General features: G+C 37.4%; 1 protein-coding gene across 1 annotated transcript; it reads right to left on the bottom strand.

Annotated features, from left to right (window-relative positions):
* Positions 1 to 589: 589 nt before the first annotated feature.
* On the bottom strand, positions 590 to 11,074 carry c1ql4a (complement component 1, q subcomponent-like 4). Its single transcript, XM_077731714.1, has 2 exons — positions 10,385 to 11,074; positions 590 to 938 (listed from the first exon to the last, which is right to left on the bottom strand). The coding sequence occupies exons 1-2, from the start codon at positions 10,928 to 10,930 to the stop codon at positions 759 to 761; spliced, it is 726 nt and encodes a 241-aa protein (XP_077587840.1). The 5' UTR covers positions 10,931 to 11,074; the 3' UTR covers positions 590 to 758.
* Positions 11,075 to 17,538: the final 6,464 nt, after the last annotated feature.

The following is a 17,538-nucleotide window of genomic DNA, read 5'->3' as shown; positions in this document are numbered from 1 at the left end:
TCTAATTTGGCTGTAAACAGAGGGGGACAAAAATCACAATTTACCACATAGGGTGTACTTTTGTACAATAGTTTGCCTTTGCAGTTGCAATCCTGCATTTATAGTTGTGAATGATTTGGTCCGAAAGACACGGTTTGAATAAACATGCTTCATAACAGCAACAACATAGAATGACACAATCACAGTAATTAATAGGCATTTCGTTGAATGAACATATTTCTATTGGTTCCAATAACAGTGGAGTACTGTATTATAATCTTTTTAGGCTCTGGGTTTTTTTCTTTTAATTTAGCGGATGCAGCAATTACACTGGATTGTTTGCCCCTCTTTCATTTACTCTGGTTTCAATACTAAATGGAAAAAGACACTGTAATTAAGTGAAAAGAACATAATTTTCCACATGAGGAATGGTAACACATTTATTGCATAAACAATCAGAATAATGTTGTTGTTGTTTTTAAATATTGAATTAAAGTTCAATGAATTACATTATAATATTTTATATATTTTAGATCCACAAATTACACAAAGGAGATTGCGTAATGTCTCCCATATAAATCAACTTCAGTGTAATCCCCCCCCCCCCCCCCTTCCTTTCATTGAGTATGTTAATACTGGCTTGCGTGGAGGTGTGCTTGCATGTGTGCATATTTGTGCACTTAGTGCTCCATATACGTGCATTGAGATGTATGCCTGTTGAATGAAATCTGTATGCATATGTATATTTGATATGCAAAACAAAAGTTTACTTTGATGAGTCAGTCTGGGTAAATGAGGAATCCAGAGAAAGTGCTGTACTTGTTTGTGTTTCCGCCATGGACCTTGCCGCCGTCCAGTTGCACACACACCTCATCGCCCACATCCAAATGCAAGATCACACTGTTGGATGCGTAGTCGTAATTTTGATCGGCATCCTGAGCGATGGCGCTGGCCCGGACCTGTAACTCGAAAAGGACGCAGGCATATCAGCGAGATCCCGGCTATCACTCAAGCCATGTGCAAATGAATTCATTACTTTTTCAACAGATCCGAGCATTCGGCGCTTTCCTCAAATGAAGCACACACATCAAACTTACATCACCATTATGCTCATATTCAATTATTAATCACTTTCAAACAACACACTCATACACAAGCATGGAATCGGCACTCATGGAATGCTGAGTGACCTGTGACCCCTTGAGCTTAGTCTGAGAAAATACCCCCTCTCCCATGTATTGATCTGCTGTGCTAGGAGCTCCGGGGTGGAGAACTGATTGGGATTTGGAGATAAGCGACATTGTCGGTCGACTAGAGCTGAGGAGAGCTGCGGCTATTGACCTGTTGCTTATGATCCTTTGGGATGGCTCGATATGCCTGATATCGAGTGGTCGCTGCCAAAGCCAGACAGCTTCCCATTTGCATGCTGTTTGCGAGCAAGTGCTTATTGACCCAAAGGCAGTGGATCTTTACTTGTTTGCTAAACACATTTAATTGGGTTTACTCTTTCTTGATGTTTAACTACAGATGGCTGGATTGAGGGTGCAAGGATTGCTCCCATTAGTGTGCTATGAATTAAACTGCAAAAATACTTTTGCATTTAACTCTTTTTAATGTGGAAGAATTTGTCATGGCCAAGAAAAAAAAAGGAATTAGCCTACATTTTCAAGAGATTTTTGAAAGGAAAATATCGTATATCATATTGTTTTGTGCTTCTGTGAATCGGCAGCCAGTCACAATAATTCTCATTCATTAGTTCTTTTCACCTTTTGTTATTTTTGCATCGTATTTTAAAAATTTCTGCCGTGATTTAGAAGAAAGCAGTGGCGTTAACAATGCTATAATCACGGGAAGAATTTTTATTGTCTTTTTTTTTTAACCAAATTTATGGAAAATAACTGAAAGCCGACAAGCAGTTTGCAATTAATCAGCCCTGATAAAAAAAAAAAACAGACTCCAAGGACAGATGCATTTACATCCTAGAATATATCTACTGAATTACATTGTGCTTCATCCTCAAATAATGCGGAAATAGACAAAAAGAATAGTGTATACACCAACAACAACATGAACGGTGACATAGAAGGCCTGCAGCCTGTAACAATTTGCTATTGCCACTACATTAATTATGTAGAGTGGCTGTATGGATCGTGGCACTTAATTGTCAGATACTTTACTGACTCAACATGGGACGTGAACAGCATTTGCAAACCATACAAAAAATATTATAAGAATCCCATAACTTCTTACTCGACTTGAAAATTGGAATTATAGATACAATTCTTACAATTTTTTGATTTTGCATTCTTCACCTGTAAAGATTTGTCTTTATTAAATCCTTGTGTAGATGCCACACACTATATACATATGTCAGCCATCAGTGGCATTGCGCCTGGCTCGTTGTCCATCTGCGTCGGGCGCAGTCAATCTCTGTCACCACGTAGACAAGCAATACGCGTATCCTTGACAGCTGCGGAATTTGACGTGCAACTAAACCCTATCACCCCTATAATTTGCATTTTTTTGTATATCAATTTGGAAACAGTCGATCGCAAAACAACAAATCCTGAATTTTATAACAAAATGATACGGTCCTCACTTTATTCTCATCCGAGTGTTTTTTTTTTAATCATTGATCATCTGCAAAGTAATCTTCCAATGCATGAACAGGACTTGCAGTTCAATTTGAACAAGATTTTGCAACCAATATACGTACAGCATATAAGAGACAAGTACTAATTAAACATTCCTTTTAAGCCACATTGATTAGAGGCACAGTGAAACCAGCCTCCCGAGGGTGAAGCAGCCCTGTAAACTTTTCTATATATTCGATATCCTCTAATATTCTGTTTGTGATAGCAGTTTGAATAAATAAGTCTGAAATGCACAATGGCAAACAAAACAAATTTTTGTACTTTGGGCCGTATGATGCTTAAAAAAAATGTTTACAGTCCTAGTTAAATTTTTACAGTATGCAGCCCACAAGAACATGTGTTTAATGTAAAGTAAAGATGTCTCAGATCCAATCATGCCATTGGAAATCGGGTTCAATCATAGTCAGAGAATTGGAATCAGTTGAAAAAATATTGTTATTTTTTTTATTCAATTATTCATTTTTAAGTATTCGCTCTTTAGCTGCCATTGACATAAAATTTAAGTCAATTTTGACTGCAAGATCTTTTTTTGAATGATTAAGCGTACACTGTGTCTTTAAAATAAACCACCATTGTCCATCATGTATGATTTAAAAGATTGAATGACACCAGCAATCAACAAGGTGAACCAAGAGATGCTGCGGCATGTTTAGGAGGAATCCTACTAACAGCGAAATATTATGTGATGAGTTTGGAGCATTTTTTTAATCACCATATAGTTGTACTTCCCTTTGTCATGTTTTTTTTCAGAAGTTCGGGTTAAATAATAGTTAATTAATTCTAATCAGAGGTCATACATGCAGCCACAATTTGAACTGAAACTGTGCCAGGTCCATTTTCACATAATTAAAAATCTCTTGTTTGTCAAATAGCCATAAGCAATGCACAAAGAACTCTGTGAGCTGATGAAGACAAGTTGTGGAATTAGCACATTTATTTCTAAATTATGTAATCAATTGGTCAATAAAAAGAAATCTAACTAATAATGTGCATTATTAAAGCAAAGATGGTTGCATTCTCTAATGTGAAAAATTGTGTCACACCAAAAATACAATTCTCATCAATCACGCTATTAACATGGAAGAATCTTCCCAATATTTTTAAACAAAACCAGTTGTCCAGTCATGTTTAAAGGTTAGTTGGTTGTTGTGCTTGACATGTTTCTTGAGAACCAATATCCCAATTTGCATCTTAGGCTCCAGCTGACAGTGATGCCACAATGGTGACTTCCTATCAATGTCAAGCATATGTCATCCTGCTCATTATTTTGACCGAGAGGCGTTAGACAATCAGGCTACCCTCCCCTCACCCGCCACATCAGGTTGTGGTGGATTCTCATCATTTAATTTGTGTGAGTTCTTGACTCCAAGATAAACACTCATTCTTTTTCAGCAGCACGCCAATAAGAATTGATACCTGAGCATGAGTTGTTGTACGAGCAGCAATAACAGAAGTTATTGATTAATACAACACAGACTGAGAGGTAGGCGGGCTTATGAGAGGGAAACAACAGAAGCGTTTGATCTGGATCTGAGAGGACACAGACTGATCCTACACGATGTGTTGATCCTCGAGTTAGGACGAGGGGTACAAACCGTGCAGTGAAGACCCCTAGGGCTTGCCAATGGCAGTCTCCGCTTGTTGCCCAGCCCTTTCATTACAGGGTCTCTTGTTAACCCACCTGGGAGTAGTCAAAGAACACAGGTGAGAAGAAAGTAGAGGGGGATGCATTGTTGTTTTGTTTCAAAGCCAAGTCGAAAGAAAGGAAGGGATACAAAAAAAGGATAAGGGGAAGGATGAAATCGAGGGGGAGGGTCGAAAGTCACTGACTGATCAAGCAGGGCTATTTTGTGAGACCAGAGAGATGCAGGGCTATATGAAGTCTTGTTTTCATCTGTGGCGCTGTGCTCCACGGGTAATAAAACTGACAGGATTCATTCACTGTGATATACTGACCTCTTAGAGCGGAGACAATAGAAAAGGAGCTGTTAAACTTACCTAAGGGACCACAGCACATAGGAAAAGTGTTCGGAAAGGGCTGGATTGTGGGCTCCACTTTACTATGTGTTTGTGAGCAAATTGAATATTTATTGACAAGAACTCCTCTATCCTTTGGGAGTCTTAGCATTACAACAAGTGTGTATTGTGTGGAGCTATATCCCAGATTGGTATTACATGCCACTCAGTGTTATGCTTCATAATGAAATTGTCTTGGTTGGACAGATGAGCAGCATGAGTGGTGCTATAGCAAATATTACATGTAACAAGGACAGGGTTTTCTATCATATTAAGAGATATTGGACTTTACTTTTAGGCTAATTAGATTTACCTGTATTATCTAATTGAGAAAATTCCTACAGGTGGTGCCAAGTGATGACATTTTAACACCACCTGACCTTTAAGGGGGCAATTAAAAAGGTCCATGACAGGTGATAAAAGACCGGACTGCGTATCAGGTAAATTAGTCTCGAATACTCATTGTCATCATTGCTATAAATTCTATAGAGTATGTGAGTATATGGTCTGAATTTCATACCTCAATATTTTTTCCAGATATAGAATACTGATATGACTTGATATTTTTAAAATGAAAGGAAATGTATGAAACTGAAACACATCAAATTAGTTACATTAAGTGAGAAAAAGAAATAGAATTTCCCTCTATCTAACTTTTTTTGTGGGATGTGGGTGTCAAAATTCAACCGGCTCACGCCCTGGGCTGTACCATGGGATATTTACACAAAAAGACGTGAAGCTCATTAATCTGTGATAATCCATAAACACGTAAGACGCACTGGACTACAAACCGCAGTGTACAAAACAGGGAGGAAAATTACCGCCTTATTGCCCAAAATGAATGGTATGAATTTTACATAGCAGGGGAAGACCCAAATAACTAATATGAACTACTGGTAACCCACTTCATGCACATGTATGAACGATCCGGATGCGTTTAACTCTAATCAATTTCAATAAATCACAAAACGTGTTTTTACAAGTCCTTCAAAATAGGTCTGATATGTCATTCAGGCCCGTTTTCACAGCTAGCAAAGCAAATGATGGCTTGACTTCAAGCTGATCATTACATTGCTTTGTCGGTTGATCGTGTCTTGTTGCCAACATGGAAGCTACTGAAGCACGACCCATGCTCTTCAATCATAAATCCCCAGACCCTCAATCCCTGTCTGGCCGGAATGATTTGTGAAAGTTAGATTGAGGTGTGAGCATGTCGGGCTCACAGTGGGGATTTAGGGAATGTAATAGGTATTGGATCTATGACAATCCCACGGAAGCCGTGCCACAGTCAGCATATCCTCTTAAGATGTGGGCATCACATTACCAACCTCTTGTTACACACACACACACACACACAAACACACAAACACACACACACTGTCCTCATGAGACCTTAATAGCATTTGGTTTACAGTAGTGCACGGTATATAGTAATATTATGTATTATTATATATCACCTGACTTATTTATATATATATATATATATATATATATATATATATATATATATATATATATATATATATATATATATATATATATATATATATATATATATATATATATATATATATATATATATATATATATATATATATATATATATATATATATATATATATATATATATATATATATATATATATATATATATATATATATATATATATATATATATATATATATATATATATATATATATATATATATATATATATATATATATATATATATATATATATATATATATATATATATATATATATATATATATATATATATATATATATATATATATATATATATATATATATATATATATATATATATATATATATATATATATATATATATATATATATATATATATATATATATATATATATATATATATATATATATATATATATATATATATATATATATATATATATATATATATATATATATATATATATATATATATATATATATATATATATATATATATATATATATATATATATATATATATATATATATATATATATATATATATATATATATATATATATATATATATATATATATATATATATATATATATATATATATATATATATATATATATATATATATATATATATATATATATATATATATATATATATATATATATATATATATATATATATATTAATTATTCCTTGATTTTCTGAACTGCTTTATTCTCATTAGGGGGGTTCCGTAGCCTATCCCTGCTGACTCTGGGCCAGAGGCGGGGGACAGCCGATCACAGGTCACAAAGAGACGGACAACCATGCACACTCACACCCATGCACTTAGAGTGTCCATTCAGCCTACTATGCATGTTTTTGGAATGTGGGATGAAACCGGAGTACCCGGAGGAAACCCACGAAGGCCAGGGGAGATCCTGCAAACTCCACACAAGTGGACGTGACCTGGATTTGAACTTCTTCAAATTCCCAGTTTAAATAATTGACCTATTTGTAAATGGCCCTAATTTCATAGTGTATGCATCCTACTGAAATACAAGCATTTTGATGAAGCACAGGCTTGTGCATCAGGAATGCATATTTCCACGTATTACCCATTGTGAGCAGGGTGTCATGGTGAAGTAAAAACATGCTCTTTTTCTTGACATGTGGCCTGTTTGTCAGGCCCGTGGGGCAAGAACTCACAGTGGGTGTTGCCTCTCACATTCAATAATGTGATCAATAAGACTTTGACTTTGGAATTTGACTGTTTTGCTTTGGTCGAACCTGGCGACAGTTCTGGCATTTGCTTTCTGACTCGTACTTGAACACTCGTTAGCACTTCTGGTGTCATTGCTCTCATTATTACTCACCCTGCTGATTGCTTGGCAACCTGACAAAGAGGATATGGGTATAAAAGCATGTGCTGACAAAAGCTTGTCTGCAAGGGGCTGAAGTCATTCACATTCTCCATTATGTTGAAGGCGAATACCAGTTTTGTTGTTGTTGTTGTTGTTGTTGTTGTTGTTTTTTACCAGAAATAATTTTTTGACACCTGCCTGGAACATTTCATAATGCGGCACAGTACTTTTTATACAATTTGTTCTTTTGAGTTTGTGTCTGTGTGTTTACATTCAGATATTTATTCAATAGTGAGGAGTGTAGTGCTCTTTATCGTCCAGATTTGAAAGCACTTGTTAATATTCTCATTCCTGCATTTTATTATCAATTCTCAACGAGACTGTTAAGGTTATTTGAGAAAATATTTTGCAAGACTTCATCAGTCAATGTTTGAGGAAAGTCACCAGGCTTGTTTGGCACACCTTTTCCTGTTGCTTCCTGTTTATTTGATGCTATTTGTATACAATCTAGATTCCAATTATGGTCTTTTGAGAGCACTAAGTGAAGATGATGGAGAAAAAAAAAGATACAATCAAGCCAAAAGGATAAGAAACAGTGATTTCCGTTTTACTAGAGGATGCAGACTACAGTACTTTTCTGCCTTCTTGCAGCCAACCTTGATGATTTGTCGAGCCCAGCGAATGCCCATTGGTCATCGTGCCCGCTCCCGTCCCGACCTTCGTTGCCAGCCTCCCCGATGGCTCGTCTAGCGGCCCACTGTCTCCCCACCTCCAAGAAGCCATCCATCTTCTTCTGCATCATCTCGCTGTATTCCCGTCACCTCACTTGTCTTCTTTTTCTCTCTCGTTCATATGCACCCCAAGTGAACATCTCAGCTTGTCCCTGTCATGTCAAGCTGCCTGCATTTTATTCATCCTCTCTCCCTCAATTCTGTGTCTGTCACGAAGTGAAGGTTAGAATGGAAACAGAACGCCAAGGTAGATTTTTCTTTGTTTAAAGGTGGACAAGCTACAACAATCAAATTCAAACATCTTCGGCAGTACAAAACAGAGCGTGTTTTATTCAGAACTAAACATTGAAATCTGTCTAACAGTATCCATTTTGTAAACCTCAGCCTCCACCCTGGGCTCACTATGTTGTATCCTGCGGGCTTTGCTATCAACAAATCTGAACAAGTATCATGCAGCTTTGACCGTACATCACTCACATCCTTCTTCCTTCCCGAGCTGCTCACATTCTGTCAAACCCTGTTGGGCAAAGCCGTTTATTAACAGGACTGTTTAAAGGGGCCACCCAATGAGTGTAAAGATAGACCTCATGAGGTTAAATAATTGAATTGAACGAAAACATAATGAATGGAGAATCAATGAACACGCTGGGAAAATTGGTATTTACGGCAGGAAAGTATAGGATAGGAAGGATCTAATCTAAAATGGTTCAATTATTTAGCAGGCAAAGATGACATGAGACAATACGGGGCATTGGACAAACCATTAGATGGACTGGGTATGCAGTATTTGCTCATATGCTTAAATGCAATTGCTTTCATAAATAATGATGAAAACATGTTCCTTTCTATTCGCAATATTCAGGATAACAAGAAATGACATGTTTAAGATGCGTAAAAGCTTGTTTGTCGAAATTTAGACTCCTTTGACAACGTTGAAGTGAATTGTGATATATTCCGCCTCTTTTCCTCATCCCTCCAAACCTCTCTCTACTCTCAAAGCCCCCCTCTCCTGTTAATTAGTGTCTGGGGAATGCAGGAGTGGGTGAGCGGACTGTCAATTTTCCATTCATTATTAATTTAGCTGAGTTGTCAACTGACTGGACAGCAAGGTGATGGACGTTCCTCTGGTGCTCTTTTGCACTTGTGTTTAGGCAATAATCAAGCTCAGTGTCTAATCTTCTCTAATTAGACCCTTCCTTTTGGTGGCCGCCTCCAAACTGCCACTTGTCATTTAGCCACAGCGCACGTGCAAATGCAAATATAGGTGTCATGTGGGCAGGTAACTTCAGACTGTATGATTCCCCCTTTAATGAGGAGAAAGATTGCTCTTTCATTCCTCATCTATCATCGGGCCGCCTGCTAAAGTGGAGTGTGTTCTGAATGTGAGGAGTTCAATGTTGTATTTGGATGTGAGTCAGTAGTACGTACATTTTAAGTCCATGACAATACTTTGACATCTGTGGCTGACTTCAGTACAGGTAGCTAAGGGGTGTTAGGTATGAGCTGGAATGGCGTTCTTTCACTTTTTGTGCTTGCTGATTGACTTGTGTTTTGGAAAATGTCTTATTTTGTATAAAACAATTTGTCTGAATGCTTTGATGAAAGGAAGCACTAGATTTATGGGAAAGTGCTGGCAGTGTTTGCCAGAATCTTACAATTGAAACAACACAAAAACTGTAAACGGTGTAGTGCTTCAGTAATTTTAAATTTGATGATAGATTTTTTTAAATGAAAATCGGGGTCGAAAAATTGTATTTCCACCATTAGTTCATTCTGTGATCCATGTTACAGTTCTCCTTTTTCATTCTCATCTTTTCCAACCAGAATTGGAACCTTTAGTGTAATCTTGGCAGTCAAGCGTGCTGACTGCCGAGCTACTGAAGACTGCTTGGAGGTATTTCTCTGCATTTAGAAAGTTAGCAAAAGCATATTCCCAGAATGCTTAGGACCAGTTATACTGTAAAACAGCAGTAGAAATCTAGTCATTTGGGTCATTTGTCATTAATTTGACAGTAAACCTTAAATGTATTTGCTTTTTTTTAGTCGTTTGTTTAGGTTAATATTCTGGCAACCACAGCTTTTGACCATAAATTCAAGTTTTTTTTAATTGTTTTTTTTTTTTTTTTACAACGTGTCTTGACTATAGTGACTCAAACAGGTTTACTCACCAATCCGTTCTTCTTGAGGTCCGCCCACATACTAGTGCCGTCGCCTCCTCTCATGAGCACATGATAGGTGAAGAAGTATATGCCAGGCAACGGGCAGGTAAACTTGCCAGTGCTAGGCTCGTAGTAGTTGCCCACATTGGTTACCACGTCATCAAACTTGAGTACTTCGCTTCCCTCATGCTGCTTGCGGAGCCCGGCATAAAAGGCGATTTTAGGGGTATAGAGGGAAGGAGAATAGCCGCCAGGACCTGGACCGGGAGGACCCTGTGGCCCCGGCTTGCCTGGCTCTCCAGGGGGCCCACGTGCTCCCGGGGGGCCAGGTATCCCCGGAGGTCCCCGGATGCCAGACTTGATCTTCTTCCCAGAGTAATCCTGGGGCGGTGGAGACACCGCTGTTAATTCCTGGCCCGGTTGAGAAGTAGTCAAGGGATCACAGACCATTCGGCAGCTTCCCAACATTTCATAATGGCTCCCTTCATTTGCCGAGTTTCCTGCCTTGGTTGTATGGACCAGCAGGGGAATGGCAACCAGGAGAATCAAAACCATAGCTACACCGACCGCCGCTCCAATTACACGCTTCCTGCGGCTGAGGCGAGAAGCGGCCAATGTCAGGAAGTCTTCCTCCCCCTTGGCTGGAATGGAGCCCGCCAGGGTGAAGCCTCTTAGGAAACCAGTACGTTGTGAAAAGGTGGACAAGGATGTGAGCAAGAAGAGTGTTTCAGGGTGACGAGTGTCTTGAAAAATGCGAAAGGCCAAATGGCAGAGCGCCAGGGGGGACAAGGCAGATGAAAAGCCGGGAGAAAAATGATGGTGGTGTCCAGTGGCGATTAAAGAAAAAAAAAACAGCTAAAAGTCTATGATTAGAAAGAAAAATGAAAAATAAGAAAAATAGAGATTTAATCCTATGGAGATTTTGATCAAAAGTATTTGAGCCGAACAAAAACACTATGACAAATCATAGTTTATAAGATGAATTTTGGTTTTAGTATATCTAATGACAAACCTTTGTTTATTTGCATCAAAGATGAATTATAGTTGAGACCTATTAAAATAGGTCAAATTCACCTTAATGATGAAGGAAGACACGCCTACTAATTTTTATTAGAAGCCATTATAAAGAAAACTTGAGCAGGTGTCATATTTTGAGTGAAATTCTTCTTCTTGACACCATTGTCTTGATAATTCTATCCAATACAGCATTGGAATCCTTCCTCTGCAATCTATATTTGCACAAAAGGGAAGAAATACTCCAATTGAAATGAACGATACAAAAATGAATCAGATGTTTCAACTGTAATAACAATAATTCAGTCACTGATTAAAATAAGATGAATAATGTTTATTATTTTTCAAGAGTAGCAGCATGAATATTTCAACACAATCAATTCAATAAAATCCACCAGGGGTTAAACTTCATTTCTTTCCTTTCACAACTAAGTCAGGAAAAAAAGTAAAAGGCTTCTCACCGTCACTCCTTATGAATCTTCACGTGTAATTAGGACTGCAAATCCTGTGCGCATCTGTCCACTCTTCAGTGGGTCACGTGGGCATCTCAATTAGCGTAAAATAATATGGCGTGGGTCTCGGAAGGAGTGGTTGGGCAGTGACGTCTGTCAGTCCAAACAAAAACAACAACAACAACAACAAAAACACTTTTTGGGGAAAAAATTAAATGAAAAAAAATCTGGTCCAAAACAGCAAATTTGATACTGTCGAAGTCCACTGTGACAATGGGCTGCTGCACATTGGGAGACACACCTGTTAGAGCTCTTGCACACCCCCTCCTTCCCTCTCTAGCGCTGGCTCACTCCCTCCCTCTCTTTCCCGCAACCTCTCCCAGTATGTGGTATCCAAATTTTGACCAGGAGGCTGTTTGAAGACTCACCATTTTTACCCATAAATAATTTTCTGACTTTGACAGCAAATGATTGTACATAATTTTCTAAAAACTAAATTTAACTATTTCAAAGCATTCAGAATATTTACACTCAAACATCAGCACTAAAAGCAAATTAGCTCCGAATTAAACTGAATTTAATCACTTTCAGGACCTAAACCCGATCTATTTTTATACGATCATAAATACATGTCCATAACTTTATTATGGGGATTAAATTATTATTATTATTAGGGAAAAAAATACCTGATGGGAATTGTATTGTATAACCTGGAAGCCATTTTTCCATGCTTCCATAATAACAATAGTTTGTCATACTTTTGCTTGTAATTAGAGGCTTTTGTCAAGTTTAAAACACACACATAGTAGAGCTACATTATGAGATACATACCAACCAATAATTAATGAATACTGATGATGATGAGATAATTATACACAAATTACGAAAGATACAAGGGTAAGTTTAATTTTGTGTTAGTTGTCAAAATAAAAAACTTTACAGAATGAGCAGCATTCAACTGTTGGTTTTAAAAATATTCAACAAATCATGATGACAACTAGTGTAGCCTTTGGTGTGCTTTGCGTGCTCTGCTTTCCGAGTGCTTTATTTCCATCTAAATTAGACTTAGAATCTCTTTCACACTGTTGCTTATCTTACCTTCTTGGCAGTCATTTTGAGTTTCATTCCACTTTTTTTTTTTACAATGAAAGCTCTTTGAAGCAAAATGTGTGATAAAGTGTAGTAAAACAAAAGCAGATGTTTTCATCTTCTGGCATGAGGAGCCGAGGACGGAGGAAGGCGAGAGCGGCTGCCTGGCCATGATTTGTGAGTAACGGAGGGCAGACTGTAAATATTCCCTCGACCATGTCTGCGTGTGTATGTGTGTTGCTTGCCCTCATTAGCGAGACATCCCATCCAACATGTTGAGCTGAACCTATGAAGTGCAAAAAAAAACCCTGCATAATATGTGTGAACAAAGGCCCACATATAAAACGATTTTAGTCACCATTAGCAGTTTTACTTAAAGAATCTAAAAGCTGTACTCAAGTAATAGTTGAAATATCCTAACTGAAACTAATTGGGAAAGAAATTGGTTTCCTCATAAGCTACGCCTTGAGGAAAAGTTATAAAATATCAAATGATTTCTGTGCCTAAAAGATAGCTTGAGACATTTCGGTATGTTGATTAAATTGTATATTTCATTTCTTGTTGGAAGACCCTGCGGTGGGATAACGGTTAGAAAATAAAGTAAAATAAAAAAAATGAAACAGAAAAATGTCTATGATCAAAAGGAAGGAACAAAAAAAATTGCCAAAATGAATTGTGGTGTACTACCTTATATTATCGGCCAATATTGTAAATTGTCCAACAAAACAATACCATAACATATCATCTTAGTTGTTATTAAAGCCTCTATTAAATTTTAGTTGTAAGCCAAGCTTAAAGATTTTTGGGACAGAGTTAACCTACAATATCCTATTTTGGGCATGTTCAGAGAGCAGGCATTGACTACATTGGTAGAAGCTTAAGGAGAAAGAAAAAAAACTGTTTCAATCAGAAGGATAGGCTCAGGTAAAAAAAAAAAAAAACATTTCACTTCACCTTGCCAACGAATGTGTGACACTTGTACATCAAGTGTACACATATTTTGAAAGGTGTTATTGAATTCAACTAAGCACAGTTTTGCGCTTTACTGTGGTTGTCCAGACTGTGATTTGACCAAAGGTCAGTTGTACTCTAAAACGCGTCACATCCACAAGTGACATTCTCTCATCTCAGGAACGAAATGTCGGGCTGATTTAAACTCATATCAACATTTCTTGAGTGTCCCACGTCTCCCATCTGACAGACTCAATGGTCACTTTAAAGTTTAATAGAAATGCAGTGGGACCAATGGAGACAGGTCTACATACGGTATTGATAACTCATTTTTCATCAATCACGTCATATCACCACCATTCTTATATATGGAAAAATGGAGGGATGGATAATTTTAATAAGGGGCCAGATTTTGCTGACAGATTTTTGCAATGATTCTACTGAAAGCCTTGTGTGCCAGGAGATTATTATTATTATGATCATTATTATTATTTACAATTATTACTCCAACTGTGCGCCAAAAAAGGGCAGATCACCTTTTGTTATGGAAGCAATATGCCCACAATTGGATTTTTACAGCCTGTTAAAATATTACTGTGGTGATTAATATTGAAATATGTGCATGTCTCTCTACGGTCTGTCTCTCTTTCTCCTCCCTTCTTCAGAGTGACTTCATTCCAGTAATATTCTTTGCATTGACTTAATGTGTCATTGCAATGGCTTTATTGTGTGGCTGATTCCTGCACAAAACTTCCTTGTCGGCGTAAACAAAACACAAGCCACAGGAGGATAAATAATGGCTGTAAGGCACTTTGGTGATTAATTTCACATATTAAGATATAGCAACTAAACTTCAGTCTTTTTGTGCACAGGCATTTATTGTTCCGAATGCTCTGTGTAAACAAATAAAAGGAGAAATAGAGACTTATATTTATGGCCACATTATTCATGTTATATTTCTTCACTGCTACGCTTGCTTAGTCCGCTTGGTTTTCCGATACTAATTCTTCAAATCAAGCAACCGCAGCAACATTAAATAACGCTACGCTTTTAACGCGTAACATTTAGAAACTGCACGCCACAAAATAAATCAATTGTCAGCATGCAGAGTAACACTTTCTCTTGCACTGTGCTGCGAAAAGGTAATTGCTCGCTTCTCTATTTCTTTTATTATTCTTTTCTCTTTTTAGGATTATGAAACCAATGCAAATTTCAAATACAGTAGAGATAACTGTAACCAAACAAACCAATTTATAAGGGTGGAAGAAAAACCACCACTGTGGAATATTTAAAAAACACAAACACCTGAACTGAAACAATACTGTTAAATATGCGGATGCCATCTTAGTTTACAAAATCTTCTATCATATAGCTCCTCCCCCACTGCAAGATTTTATACAAAAAAATCCAAAACATCAACAATGGCTGGCTCTAGAGGTGACTGTGTAGTGAGTCTTCATACCTGGAAGTCAATAGCAATTACCGTAATTTCACGACTATAAGGCGCACTTAAAAGTCTTACATTTTCTCCAAAATAGACAGTCCGCCTTATAATACAGCGCGCCTTATAATACAGTGCGCCTTATAATACAGTGCGCCTTATAATACAGTGCGCCTTATAATACAGTGCGCCTTATAATACAGTGCGCCTTATAATACAGTGCACCTTATATATGGAAAAAATGTCATTCATGGAGGGTACGCCTTATAATGCGGTGCGCCTTATAGTCGTGAAAATACGGTATTTGTTTTAGTGATATAGCTATGGGTGCATCTGTACACGGCTTTATGAATCGTGCTAAATCTAGCTAGTGGCAAATTGGTTTCATGGTCCTAATTTGAGAAGGCTACAAATACAGTTTCACTGCATCATCATCTTCATCAATTCTAAAGAACAGGAACAGTGACATGATATTTTCGCTCGCATGTTCCACAGTTAATTTGAGCAGGAATCACGCTATGGAGTTGTTTTTCTTTGCAATATCAACGACATATTTGTAAATCCAAATCAATTTGAAGTCGTTGGGGGTAGAGCGTCACTATGGGATCAATCTAATGCCAATTAATTTGCAGGACTTGTACACAAGAGGAATACAATCTCTACTCACGTCTGCTTAAGTGAAAAATAAAATGACCTCCTTTCCGTAGAAATGTATTACGGGAGCCCTCCTGAGTTGCCCATTAGAGGGACCACTGTTATTAATCTTCAAGTCAAATTTAGTTTGCGTCTACTAAAAAGCCCAAGCAATTAGGTGGGGCACTTTGAGGGATGGTGGCAGTCTTTAAAATTCACCCAGTGGAATGAATGAAGTTGAACCATGAAGATGCTTTAAAGGTTTAATAAAAACACAGCCTTGACCTTTTAAAATTGGTGCCAATTTCATGCTCCATCTGAAGATTTTCAGGTATTTAATTAGGCAGTACAGTAATACCTTGAGATACGAGCTTTATGCGTTCCAGAACCGAGCTCGTATGTCAATTTTAGTCGTATATTCCCATAGAAATGAACAATTAATTTTCCCATAGAAATGAACAATTAATTTGTTCACACCCTCTGAAAAAACACCAAAAAAACAGGATATTACAATGGAAAAACATTTTTATTGCTTCTAATTCACCAGCTACTCACAAAGTAACAAATACTTATCTAGTGGCTATGATGTTGAATACTAAAATGTGACATTATTCAGTACAGACAGAGAGAGAAAGAGAGAAAGGACAGGAGAGAGACTTGACTAATACGCTCGTAACATAACATAAACTTTAAATTAAACTTAGATTACTGTAAACACAGTTTGAATCACACTAAATTTAAATCTTCTTCTGCAAAAACCAAGGCAAACAATGTGTACCACTGTGGCTTTCGAGCCAAAACTAAAAACTCAGTCATTTTCCAGTTCAATTTGACCTTCACTGCAAACACCCATTTTACTCCTAAAATCATGTCAATAAATGTGTGCATATTTCTACCTCCCATGCATCATTTTCTCCCTGACACACACAGCCGGCATATGAGCTCAGACAATAAGTGTCCATTTGTAAGCAACACGTGCACAGGTGTACATCTCGGTACCGTGCTGTTCCATTAAACTCTGATTATGATGCCTGATGCTGAGTGGCAGTGTGTAGATTGAGTTGCACGGCCACTCTAATTCTCTCTATTAATAAGAAGCTTCCATATTGCTATCCGAAACCACATTTATTAATCACAATTTGTCATCTGTCCAGTGCTTCACCCTTACCTCCTCCTAGCATGTTCCCCTCCCTTGCCTGAGCTGCATTCTCCTCATCCTCTTCCTCCTCTTCCCTCCCAACAGTGCCAGTTATACTCTGTGTGCACCCACCCAGCTCACAAAGATGGTCCAGCATACACAAGAATGCTCTCATTCTCCATCCTATGCGCTGTCCATCTTGTACTCACTGTGCACTGCAAGGGGGTGTGTTCAATCAATAGCTCTACAGATTTAATTAAAGTGTGGCTGTGTTAAGATATAGACATGTGAAGATACAATCAGGTCCATAAAAGTTTGTGACATTTACATGATACCTATCTTTGTTGCTCTGTGAATGAGGTTAGTTGTTTTTTCTTCTTTTTTTTAAATAAGACATTCATCTCCAAATTGTGTTTTCATCCAAATCAGGTTTACTTTCAGTTGT

Source organism: Stigmatopora nigra, chromosome 1 (assembly GCF_051989575.1).
Source record: "Stigmatopora nigra isolate UIUO_SnigA chromosome 1, RoL_Snig_1.1, whole genome shotgun sequence".
Classification (NCBI taxonomy): domain Eukaryota; kingdom Metazoa; phylum Chordata; class Actinopteri; order Syngnathiformes; family Syngnathidae; genus Stigmatopora; species Stigmatopora nigra.
The sequence above is the reverse complement of the archived record's forward strand: the minus strand, read 5'-3'. Positions and strand labels throughout refer to the sequence as shown.